The 13948-nt window shown below is 31.4% G+C and overlaps 1 protein-coding gene across 1 annotated transcript in view; it reads right to left on the bottom strand.

The window, feature by feature from the left end:
* The window catches only part of LOC124364787 (calcium permeable stress-gated cation channel 1), a 78630-nt gene that overhangs the window by 16368 nt on the left and 48314 nt on the right, over positions 1 to 13948 (bottom strand). Inside the window, exons 12-15 of the mRNA XM_046820534.1 lie at positions 12765 to 12958; positions 10739 to 10927; positions 9576 to 9712; positions 7385 to 7668 (exon numbers count right to left, since the gene is read on the bottom strand). Of these exons, the coding sequence (XP_046676490.1) occupies positions 7385 to 7668; positions 9576 to 9712; positions 10739 to 10927; positions 12765 to 12958 (804 nt within the window). The remainder of the gene's footprint in view (positions 1 to 7384; positions 7669 to 9575; positions 9713 to 10738; positions 10928 to 12764; positions 12959 to 13948) is intronic.

Below are 13948 nucleotides of genomic sequence, written 5' to 3'. Positions count from 1 at the left end.
ATTGTTTGTTTTGTATTTGTTTTATTTATTCATGATATAGTATGTATTTTAATTTATTAACTTATCTGTATATACATAAATGAATAATTTTTTTAAATTTTGTCTCTCAATGTATTTATTTATTCAGTTATTTATTATTTATTTAGTTTTAATATTGTTGACTTTTAAAATTTTATCCATGTTAAATGTGTTAATAGTTATTTATTATTGTTAATTTATATAGATCTGTTGGTTGTTTGGTTATTATTGTTATTAATTGTATAGATCTATATATTTGTGGTAGGCTGGATTGAGTAGGTAGAATCTGAGTAGTTTGTTTTGTTTTAGTTTAGTGTTTTAGTTTTAGAATATTTTTAGTAACTTGACGAAGTCCATTGCACTATTGAATGTGTTTAAAGAGCCAATAAAGATCTTGAATCTTGAATCTGAATTTAATTAACTGGAATTTTTCCCTTCCGAACAACATAATCAATGATGCCGTGTATTTCCCTCTTGGAGGGAGATTGGATTGACATTTTTCACAAGACATTGTCGCATCGACAGCTCTCAACGTACTGACTTTCAACCAGTCTCGCTGCAGAGTGGAGGAATCAGAAAAATATCCCTCCAGCCATGAGAGCTTCAGTACACTTTACTTTCTGAATATGCCTTGTACTTTGAAAAAGAGCAAAACCGAGACAAAAATAAATAGCGCAATCGGTTCTCACTTGAAATAAAAATATCCCATATGCATAAGCAAGACAAGATTTCCAAAACACTTCTCAACCTTTCGAGTGCCACGGTGTTGCATATGCAACTGTGCAAAATGTGTGTAAAGTGCCAGCCTCAACCTCAAAGACATTCATGTTTAATTAATAATAAAAATAAATTTATTACAGTTTGACTTTAATATTGACAATGTCACATGAATTCAATATTTATTTAGGAAAACTATATTATTAATAGTTAAATTCAAGTATAGTAGAAGTCCAATTATATGAGCTGCCAGGTTAACCAAGACGGTTTCAAAAAATTAATAACCCTTTAGGATGCATACACAAAACTACACGAAGATACCAGATCTGTTTTTCATGTGTTGAGACGCAGAACACCGCATCACACAGTTTGCACGTCTCTGTTGGCTATTGTTAGTTCGAAAATAACAGTAAAGGGTTAGAAACTTCCAATTGGTTGTAGCTGAATACTAAGTCATGTAATTTATTGCAAAAATATATCATTTTATGAATCAATATAAGTTTTTCTGCGAATTAAGACATGTGAAGGAAATAGGATTTTCTTGGACACTTGCCATCGTTCAGTGATACAAAAAACAGTAACACTATGTTTTGTGATCTGGAATGAATCAATAAAAAAATACCCAATTCCGTTTTTTTTTCTGCCATTTTGTTTCTGCCATGACGATCACCATTTAATTGGCCATTGGTCATTCAGTGCAGACCTATTGTGAACTGTTTCTTTAGTTCAGTTTTAAAGGTTAGTGTTTGTTTCATTAAGTGTATTTTAAGGGATAAATAATGTGAATGGAGTTGACACACAACATGGTTGTGATTCCTGACTTATGCGTGTAATAACGCTCTGGTATGATTTGTTTATTTTGCTCTAGATTGTAGGTATGTATTAGATTGATTATCCACCGGAGGTAGATATCAGATTGCAGTTTCCATATTATCCAAGATTTTCATCATCCAAAGTATGAGAAATGTTTCCATTTATCTTGGTCAGTTGTATTTCTACTGTACTTCAAAAATAAATGACAGTTAAAAGAAATTTGGTGATGTAATTTTTATGTTATTCTTTTATCTGTTGTGCAGTTTAGTTTAGTATTAAACAATTAAACATTTAAAAGACTAAAAGGTAGTGATAAAATCTTGTTAACCCAGAGTTGACATCATTCACAGAAAATATTCAATGACCATTTACCACTATCTACATGTAACTGTCAGCCACAAATAATTAATGTGAGTTTTAATAATTTTCTTTTCTCTCTCCATGATATACGAATCTTTGTTATTATGATGTTGATTTGTTCTGATGTTTTACAGCCCTTGATGGTGGAAACTGATGGTGGGCTGTAATTTAACAAATATATAGAAAGTGCAAAGCAGTTTGTTTAGTTAAATTTGTTTTCACTGCATATTATACATGTATTTTGTTTATATTTTCATAAAATTTTCCATGGCATATGTTGTAAAGGCCAAACAAATGATGTAGTCTCTACAAGTTAGGTAAAATATAAAATGTTCTAAACAATCAAAAGAAATAAATGTTCTGCAAATTTGCTACTTCATTAATTTGTACAAAACTGGAACAATATGTGTGCCATATTCTTGGTTTTATAACAGTATTTTTCCAAACGATTGTCAATTTATTAAAGACACTCTGCAGTTTGTGAAAAATACATTTTTACTATAAGCCTATATGTGTGTTATACATTATTTTTATCATGAAAATGTGGAGATAATTATGGTATAAAACATTATGCATAACCATAAATGATAAAAAAATTACTACACTAAAAAATATTCTTTTTACTTTTTTAAGTTGTGGGACTGCATCTGGTAAAAAGTGTCATAATATAATAAATATTAGAATCTGAGATAGCTAAGTTATTCTTCATAGTATCTAATTTCAGAAAATATAAAATGGTATCCAGGTTCTCTTGAAGAAAAATTAAATATATTGTAAAAACCGCTAATAACAAATGAAAGGCTACATTTGTTACTATGGATACGATTTTTTTTTTAATTTACAAAAAATATCATTTTTACACTAAAAGATACAAAAAGTTATAGAAATATGTACACTACAAAACAATAAATAAATTATAACTGATTTTGTATTTTTGAAAAGTGGTGGGACATACCTAAATATGTTACTATGGTTACAAATGTTTTGCAAAAATTAGCAAAGGAAAAAATAATTTTTACATTAACCCTTTCCGGGCCAGGTGGCAATATATTGCCGCCATAGATCGCGTCTGATAAGTGCCAGGTGGCAATATTTTGCCGTCGGTGACATACGCGAAAAGCGCCAGGCGGCAATATATAGTCGCCTTGATATTCGTTGTTTTCTTAAATAAATACGACGTCAAATGATTAAAGTTTTATGTTTTTTTATTCCCTGGTATATTTTTAGATAATTAATATGAATATAATTTTTATTTTGGAGGTCTATGCATTTTTATTTCGTAATTGTCACGTGACATAATCAGCTGACTCGATCTATTGTTAATTCTTTATGCTTAAGTGTAATCGTACTATTGTATGCTGGATTCTTCTTCATTATTTTATTTTGTGGTTGTAAATATCAGTAGTGTTAGTAGTTACGTGCTTAGCTATTGTGTGTAGTAGTTACAATGACTGACAATTTCCGATCTCACAGGAGTGAAATTGTAAGTAACATATTTGTAAATAGAAAAAGTGTAAATAAATTTCAAATAAAATTGTGTAAATATTTCTTGGTAAATAGTGTTTTTAACTGTATTGAAACTATTTCTGGATCCTACAATCATCTGTTTACTGGTACATCTATAATGTGAATATTTATTTTTAAGTTTCTTGTAGTGTAAGAGTCAGTTGCTTTATCACTTGTTGCGAAGTACAATTATGCGTATTTATACAAAATGTGTCATAACAAATTTATTTATGAGAGAAATAACACAAAATTTTGTATGATTGTTCCTTTCTAAATGTACAATATAATAAAATAGCTTTGCACTGTAAAATTATTTTTCCTTTTTTAGTTATTTACAAAAAACTTAAAAAAATATATTTTTTTATGTAATCTATTAAAAAAATTTTTTTTTTTAAATTTTAAATTACTTAAAACTACATCTATATATATTTTTGTTGATATTATATATCTATACGAGTAATTTGGTGCAACTTTTAGGTCATTCTCTAATTTTTATGAAAAGTTATAAATTTTAATCTAAGAGACTGCCAAATCGCCAATTGTAGCCTGGTACTTTTGACTAGTCACAAGCGGATATGATATGTGAAAAAATTTTGCAACATCTCATATTTGGTCCTGGCCCTGAAAGGGTTAAATGTTTCCAAAATAAGAGTATATCAAAATTTAGCCTACTATAGCCTAAAACAAAGCTATAAACCAACATAGTAAACCATATCCATGATATATCACTAATTTTCAAAATGGCTACATGAAGACATTTTTCTAGCAAGTTTTATGACATCACTGTGTTACCAAAACAGCAAAACAAATTTCACCATTGTAACCAGTGATTCTTTCTGTTTGAAGTGGTACATAAATAGTGGTGGTAATGTTGATTGGTGTACTATAGGAACTGCCAAAACACGTGCATGTTAAATCAACATTATAATGTTGATTGCCAGTTCAAGGGTTAAAACATAATATTCAGTATACACTAACAGTTTTTCTTTTGATTGACTGAGCATACAATTGGGATTAAGAAATGGTAAAAACAAGTAGTGGTATTTCCTTTTTAAATACACATGTGAAAAATGCTCTTAGCTGGTTCAGCATTGTAAACATTCAAAGTTGCTCTGTGTATTAAATGTTTCATCCTACAATTAGTTCCCTCTATACAAAGAATGGGTAATGTTCAACTTTTACCGGTGAACTTACTATCCACCTACACCTCAAATTTAACTCTATAACTTGCCAGGAAGTGGCTAATATTTTGTGACAGAGAGATAATGATAGGATGGGTCCTGTGCAGTTTTATAATACACAATTTAAGTAGGAAAATACATAACATTTTTAGAATACAGAAAGATGTTGATCTGGCCTTCAATTGACCCTCTCCCCACCCAAAAACACAATTTTCCAAACACAATACTTTCAGAATGGTGACCATACAAGAGTAATGTGGATTCACAGTATAAATATAAAAATCAGATTAATTTAAAAAAATTAAAAACTATAGTATATTGAAAAAAGAATAACAGTATTTTGGACATTTGCCATTTTTGTATGTTACAAAAGGTAAAATGTGTGTTATACCTTTTGTAACATATAACAATGGCAAATGTCTGAATCCTGTTTATTCGTTCAAACCTTCCATGATCAATAACAAACTTTAAACAAAGAAAGGAAAAAATAATATTATAGTATATTAAAAAGAATAGTATAATATATTGAAAAAATAGTATAGGCTATTGAGAAAAAAAGAGAATAGTATCGTATATCGAAAAAAGAATAGTTTAGTATCTTGACAAATGTATCCACTCATTGTCTTTGACTACATTAGTTATTCTTAGCTCGATCAAGACTACGATCTAATTATTTCCTCTACACTACACAATATCAAAAATTAAACTTGCTAATTTCTCCAGTATAGTGGAAATGCTGCAATAAACAAACAAGCATTCAAATGAAATACTTCTCACTACAAAAACTATCCAGGCTTATCAGGCTTGTTATTTGAAACATTTGACAAAACATACAGTTGTTTGTAAAAAATAATTACAGCACTAACAGTAAAAAATCAATATATACAAAACTAAATGTTAACAAATGGAGGGACTAAACAGCATTAATGATTTATAATGATGACAATTAGTTTAAAATATATTTACAATTTTATACACTAACTAAATTAATGATGATTTTCTGATGATTTCTTAATTGTTATTGCAACGCCAAGCGGTTTATATTTTTAACAATTTACAGCTCCAACGCATAGAAATAGCCTACCAAGTATCACTGCTATTGTATGCTATACTTCTCTATCCCTAACCAAACATGTTCATGCTTATTCATTGACAAACTCATCACTATCTCGTTGGTGTTCACTCACTGTGTCCCCTACCTTTTTCGCTTCCTTTTTTAACTGAGGCAATAACAGAGTCCAATATTACATGTCTTTATCAAGAACACATCTGAATCTCTTCAGATAAAAAATACACAGGCCCGATTTTGTACCTGGCCAACGTACAATGTTCTTGATATTTCCATATTTACTCTAATTTATAAAACATAATGAAATATTTACCTGGACTACTGGTAAGGGGAAATGTAATTAAGGTCTTGGTTGCTTGGAAAAGGAGAGATTGAGGAATGTAATTCAGCTTTCTAGAATAGACAAAACAATATGTATCAACATACGTAAGTAGTATTTATGTTTTCAAACTGTTGAAACTAAAATAAATAAAAATAAAATATTAACCTTCTACTAGTTGGATGTAAAATAACTAGAACAAAAATTACACAAACCTAACCAAAACAAGAATAAAAAATAGTGAAATAGTCTTAATATTTTTTTCAATTTATCAGTACTATACACATTTTTAAGTACAAAAGTTACATTTATATTATTGTTTAAAAGCTTCGTAAGTCGTCAATCAACTTTAACTAATTTAGTACTTTTCCAGTATATTATGTTAGATGTCTTTATTGGGTTGACTGTATGGTGTTGGCCTTTTTCATGGAATTAGTCATTCTTATCTTATAAGAGTTGTGGTCAATGAGTGATGGTAGCTCTTGAAATTTGTCTTCTTATCTTGACTCGCACAGTTAATTTTTCCTGTTGTATCTGGAGTGCCTCAAATATCTCATATGAAACCATTTCTTTTTAAAATGTACTAATGAAAATGCTCAAAATATTGGAGAGGCTACACTCTTGATTGTTTCTGATGATGGCAACATTTTTAGAGATGTCAAGAGGGATAATGCAGTTACCCCACTCATATTGACTGCAGTCATCAACTGGTATTGCGATAATTCTATAGATCTCAATGTTTCTCAAAGTTGTGACATTATTGACCACCTCAAAAGGACCTACTTATTCTCAATTATCTCACTGATGATGAGCCTCTATAGAGAAAGAATGGTAATAATGACCCTAAAATTGCATGTAAATTCTTTTGAAATTTGTATAAAACTGGATGTTGTATGTTAGGAAGAAGAAGAAAAAAAATATTCAGAAAGATTCCAAATACACTGCAACAAAAGAGATCTAAATTCTAAGGTTAGCTACTAAAAGTTAACATATATCATCATATTCTTAATAAATATTTTTTAAATGTATTAAAAAGCTCAAAGCAAAGTGGCATCATCACCATAAACATCTCAAAATCATTAAAACTTAAACACTATGAAATTATCAATTTCAATGATTATTTCTATAACAAATAAAAATAAATAAAAAAACCGTTAAAGCAAGGGATTTCTCATATTGTTTAAGACATGTTCTATCACGTTTGAGCTCTATGACACAATTATCTAAAGTTTCAGTTCTGTATCACAAATATTTTGCAAGTTATATAATTTTTATATGAAATAATTTAACAAAATAAACAAAGTATTTCAGTACAACACGTGTTGAAAGGATTATTTTCTTTAATTCTGATGGGAAAAAATACACAGACTGAATTGTCAGAACGTGCCGCCTGAGACTGACCTGGTGGTAGATGGGGCTGATGAGACCGCTGCAGACACGCAGACTACTGTGCAAGATCGCAATGATGATAGTCAGTACGAAGCCGGTGAGAGCGTAGATTGAGATGGAGTTGAACCCCTGTCGCATGATGGATAGTAACATGAAGCTGGCCTGCAGCAGCACGATGGAGACTACCACGTAGTTTATGGCCGTGGCATGGATCCTTGTGCTGATCTTGCTCGGACCATAAGCAAAGTATAGGTTGTATCGGTCCACACAGTGCTTCATCCCCATGTACAGCAAACCTGACATCACCACATCAAGTAACAACATATACTCTTGATTGTTTAAAATGAATTGAATTTATCTCCCTAAAATTACTTATGAATAAAAATTAAGACATGGGGCTAATTATTCTATATGAATTTAGAGACCATTTCAAGATTTTCATTTGCTAAATAATAATCTAGTAGCCAAAAACCAACTTGCATTGTATAAGCACACAACCTTGAAATCGATAGAGAAATTTTTCCATAAAAAGGAAATTGATTATCAGCCAAGCTAGTTTTGGTGGAGGTCAAAATGGGAGCGTACCAAAAGGGTTAAAAATATAAAAAGATAATTTTTTCATCAGATTATATTTTTTCTAGCTTGATACACTTAAAATCAAAGTCAGACATATAAATAATAGATGTATCATTGTCTGATAACTAGATAAAGAGACTGAAATAGGAACATTTTATTATATACATTAAAAAAACTCTTAGGCTATTTTTTAACGTAATCCCCATTCAAATTGAGAAATTTATCATAACATGATACACGTTTTTCAATTCCAGCTTTGTAGAAATCTGCCACCTGAGATCTGCACCACTGATTAAGTAATTTCATGAAGTAAACTTTGTGAAATTTGTGGGAAATGTTCTGAAAGTTCAGTCATTGTGAAATGGCGATTTTCACAACCTTTGTCATTGATTATCAACATCAAATCTTCAGTCACTAGACTAAGCCGACCGCTATGACTATCGTCATGAACATGCAGCCATTTTTAAAGTCAATACAACACTGCCTTACACTGAGCCCACTTTACAAGTGGTGGGGTTTTAAATTGCAGTACACATTTTAATTAATCACAGCCAGAAAAGTAATAGAGATACAGACTGCATGCGACTACAGCACGATGCATATTGAACGCCGAAGTGTTTTGACACCAAGATGATGGCTGTTGGCCCTCACACTGCCGCACCATTCAAAAATGTCTATTACTTTCTGGATGGACCTCATACAATAGAAATTGGCTTTCAGCTCCAAGACTGTAAGCTTATCAAATCCTCAAAATTAGTTTAGAGGATGTATAAAACCTGTAAAAAATTTATTTCAAAGCTGGCCAGTAGTAAATTTTCTATACTGGGGTTTATTCATACAAAAAGTGACCCAAGTGCAATATTATCAAACGATCACAGAAAATACTTTCAGTAACATAAATTTAAAAAAAAACTGTAAAAGGATGTAAATAGGATGGGTGCTAGTTCATATAATGTTGACCACTGTTTAATTCTGTGTTATTCAAGGTCGACTCGCAACTGAAGAAGGCGGGTGGGGATATTTACTTATATTTTCACCGAATAATTAAGGCCTCTTTTGAAGCCTCAATAGAGGTAGAAAACATTGAGCTCCTTCCTTGCCTTAATCACTTTTCGTGCATGGTACAGTAACAGTAGGAAATGTTGAGATTGTTGGATTGATCTGTTGCCCAATGTTAACTGCAGCTGCTAAAGGATGTGGCTAGCAGTTTTGTTCATGTCACAGGTCATGACCTAGACTAAGCGCCCCTCTTTCGCCTTTACTATCCCTAGTTTAATACTTTGCACATTACAAAGCTTATGGGCTGTTTAAATTTGTTTTGTTTTTTATACGTGGACAGACAACAGTTTACATTGTCACTTTGTCAAAGTAAAACTCACGCTACTCGTGACTTCTTCTTACATTGAGTTAAACTTCAAAAGATTCGAGAAGAATATAACAATTACAAACTAATCCTATACAAAAGAGATTTGGTTGTAACAAAAGTATATCGATGTCCAAATTTGTAATCCAACTTGAAGAATATCACTGTTAGTAACAAAACCACAAGTAAAAAGAACAAATAAAGTTAAGTTTCATATAAAGTACTTTAAGAAAATGAGCAAACAAATAAAAAAAGAGTACTCACCAAATGGTGTGATGAGTGGACATGACAAGCTAAACACTGTAGTCATCGCGAAGATGAGCAACATCCAGGCATACTGAAGTCCGAACGGAAACTCCCACATGATTGTGTTTCTAAGGGACACTGATTCGGCTTTAGATCTACAAACACATTATTGATAGTTATGTAAATGACAATCAGAGAGAAAAAAGTCTGTTTAAACATTAAGATTAAATTTAAATTAATTTACAACATGCATACTTTCAAATCGGGTTGAGATTCTTTTTAAATACATGCTTACTCCTCTGTAACTATCAAAGAACTGATGGGAGAATTCACAGAAACATAGAGGCACCTAATACGCTTAAGTTTAGTATCACTGAATAAGTGATTCAATCTGTATAAGCCATTCTAAATAATTTTCAGTCATTGCCTAAAGCTGTTGAGTAATAATTAAAGACAACAATGTCAAAATTTTCTCTGTCAGAATAACATTTTAACGTAAAATATATTTATTAAATGTATAATTTTCTAAAGTTGCATAGATTAATTTAAAAGCGTTTCTTTGTATTATGTCTTGTGTAAGACCTAAACTATTTGATGGAGTGCTATGACGGGAAAATCAGGGTAAACGATGAAAGGTCACTCTCTCACAAAGCAAATTTTACATTTCTTTATTTGTCTTCTGTAAGACCTAAACTATTTGACAGAGTGCTATGACGGGAAAATCAGCGTAAAGCATGAAAGGTTTTTGCTCTCACAAAGCAAATTTTACATTTCTTTATTTGTCTTCTGTAAGACCTAAACTATTTGACAGAGTGCTATGACTGGAAAATCAGGGTAAACCATGAAAGGTCACTCTCTCACAAAGCAAATTTTACATTTCTTTATATGTCTTGTGTAATATGACTTGGATTATATATCAATTCATAGAAAATGTAGTCAATGATATTTATATGACTACACCTCAAAATGTCATCTACGAAATTATGAAATTTAATCACTTTTTAGGAACTTGATTTAGTTTCACTAATTGACAGATAAATAAGTTGGCTTTAATAACATCAAAGGAATAAAACCCTGTTTACCATACAATACTGTGATAAATTACAATTAAAACCTAATAGGTTCTAATATTGGCTAAACAATTTGTAAACATTCAGTTGAGCAAAATAAAAATCTTTAACCTGGCCAAGCACAAGCGAAGTGCATAGACGAACAGCTCAGGAAATCTTATCAGTTCCAGGCTTGTTCCGATGAATGCTGAGGTGATGACGTAATTGACGAAGAAAGCACCTTTGTCCGGCATGAACAAACACTCCCAGCGATAGGTCTCATTGTGCGAGTGGAGGGCGAACAGTACAAACGCCTGAGCACTGTCGACACAACAACAGGATGTGATGATATGGAAACTAGTTGTTGCAATAACACATAAAAAAATATGCTAGTCAACTACACTAGTTCAATTCAAAAATTTAGAACAAATGTAACCAAGAGTTAGGATTTAATGAAATTTAAAACTTAGTCCAATCAAAATAGTCTTAATATACAATAATACACCTTTTAGCACTATTTGATAGATTTTATTTAGTACAAAGTATATTTCGAATTCAATAAATTCATCTCAGGTTGAACCTACAAGTACCTGATGATGAATTCAATGAATTTGAAATGTACATTGTACTAAATAAAGTCTATCAAAAAGTGTTAAAAGGTGTATTATTGCATATTTATATCAAAAATATAATTTCGAGGCTACATCTCTAATACGAAATAGTCTGTCTGGATGTCCAATTTCATAGGTTTAATGAATTTTGTAATGAGATGCGCTCATATAACTTTGACCCTCCGACTGATAATAAAAAACTCCCAGAATTATACACTGGATTTTGTCTTTATGCAGCATATTAACCCTCCGGCTGACAACGTCGTAAATTACGACTCATTTTTTCCCGCCGTGAACTGGTAGAGTCGTAATATACGACTCATTAAACATCGTCTACTAATTACGTCATAGTTCCGATAATTACCGCTCGAATCGCATAAAAGTTATATCACTTTAATCACAAGATCCCAAGCCTTCTAATAATGTATTCACTTTTATATATATATATATATATATGAATATTTGTTCTTTTACTGGCCGCTAAAAGCTCCCGACTACTTCCGTGTGACGTGACTCGGCAACTGTTAGTGCTTGTATATAGTCTTGTTTTTTTCAATTGTAATTTTATTTGTAAATAAAAGTGTTTATAACTATGTATTTTCTTTTTTTGCATAAGTAAGTGAACATTATGCATATTTTAGATTTTTTAATAAAATTAATTTTGAGTTTTTTTTAATAGCATAATATAAAAAAGTGTTTTTTGAAAAAAAAAGTTTTGAGTTCTGACCATCAAACAACCACCATTATTCAGGTAAGTCAAATTATAATTATTTTTATATTGTACAACATATTCTGCAGAGTAATTTGATGTATAACACTTTTGTGTTTTCTCTCCAATAATTAATTGTACAGGATAAAAAATTAAAAACTCTGCATGAAGCTTCAAAACAGGGTGCCAGTCAAGGCTCAAATGCGTGCCAGCCGGAGGGTTAAAAAAATGTGCTAAATGCTAAGTAATAAGTGTTATATATAACATTTTTGTTAGAAACCAGAGAAAATTTTAAAATAATACAAATATGCACTTACTTATGGTAATATGAGACCGTTAGATCACTTTGTACCTGTGTATATCACTTCCCTGTACCAGAGAACCCTTTGATCAATATTAATGTGCAATTTACTAAATTACTTGCTGGATGGGTTATTTATTAAGTTCAGCTGCCTAAAAATACTTTTAAAATACTACATAGATCAATTTTGCAATCATACAAACAATGTTTCTACATTTGATGAGATTAGACTGAAGAGGGAGGTATAAAGGACTTTTAGTCTTCAAAGCATCAAGCTTACTGCGCACCCCAGGTTTTGCTAGTACGGCCTGGCTACCCTTGTATCTTAAACGATACGTTGAATTCATCACCTGGCTTTGAGGTTCCAATACGGTTTTCCTATCCTCGAACCTCTCACAATCCAAAATAATGTGTTTAGCAGTCTGCTTTGGCTAGTCTACGCCTAGGATCTTCAGTAATGAGTCCTAATATATGTGCAAGTGTTTCCTGAATTGACCGAGTCATGATCATGATTTCACGACAGAATGTTCTGCACACCTGGTGAGTCCTAGCGCAGGCAATATGAGAACCATGAACAGGAGGAAGATAAAGGTCTTGCGCATGATAGAGTGATTCCGCTGTGACCTTGTCCAGTGGCTGAGCCACTCATCGGAGTGCGACACAATGACCGGAAGTAGTGCAGCCACAGTCCACAATAGCAGTGTCGGCAGGAACTCTGAGATCACGGGACCCTGCACAAAACCGGAAAATCACAGCCTTCCACATTTCAAGCTTGCAGTATTAAAATTATGAGAACTAAGTATTTTTTTTATTAAAAATTACACTGATGTTTACAACAATACTACCATATTTTATAGATTGAAACTGACACTGTAATATCTGAAAGATTATGTGAATTGATGAAATTTTTCAAATCATACGAGATCCAGAATTTGACAGATCTAGAACAGTAGGAAATTGAACTTGGGTTAATCCTCTATATGCTGTATATTTTTATTTAACGCTAGATACTATCTGAAATATAAAAAGATTTTGAACATGTTTGATATATGGTACAATAAAATATACAGATTCACATAAGGTACATAATAAAATGATTCACATAAAAAAATTATCACTTTATATGAAGATATTTTTTAAATTACTTATTTCTTAATACTTTAAAAAAGTAAAATAAATATATACTTTGTGTACAGCTTTATTTTTTACTTTATACGTTACCAAAATTATATGATTATCATAACAATAATTTATTTAAAGGATGTAAATGTAAAAACAGAATGAAAAATATGTAAGTATATTGAAGTCTTTGATGACGGAATGATTGTGAAGGTAACATGATTTTTTCTAACACTTGCCATCGTTCAATGATACAAGAAATCAGTAACACTTACGAGATCTGCAATCTGATCTCTTCCCCAGGTGAATAAGCCCCTGATATCCTCGGCTTAAAAAGCCCCCCACCAGAGGAAGAGATCAGAATGCAGATCTCAAAACTAATTTGAAAGAATCCAGTTATATTGAACAAAATTAAACAAGGACATAATAAAAACACTGTGTAGGCCTACTTCTCAAGCCTGGCTATATTCCTAGCAATCTATTACTAGTCAGGTATCTACTATTGTTTCTTATACCCTGATCTGCAGTGAAAGAAGTACCTCATCACAATTCATAACCTACATTTCAATGTTATATTTGCTCACTTTTAAAATAAAACTCCA

Source organism: Homalodisca vitripennis, chromosome 6 (assembly GCF_021130785.1).
Source record: "Homalodisca vitripennis isolate AUS2020 chromosome 6, UT_GWSS_2.1, whole genome shotgun sequence".
NCBI lineage: Eukaryota > Metazoa > Arthropoda > Insecta > Hemiptera > Cicadellidae > Homalodisca > Homalodisca vitripennis.
The sequence above is the reverse complement of the archived record's forward strand: the minus strand, read 5'-3'. Positions and strand labels throughout refer to the sequence as shown.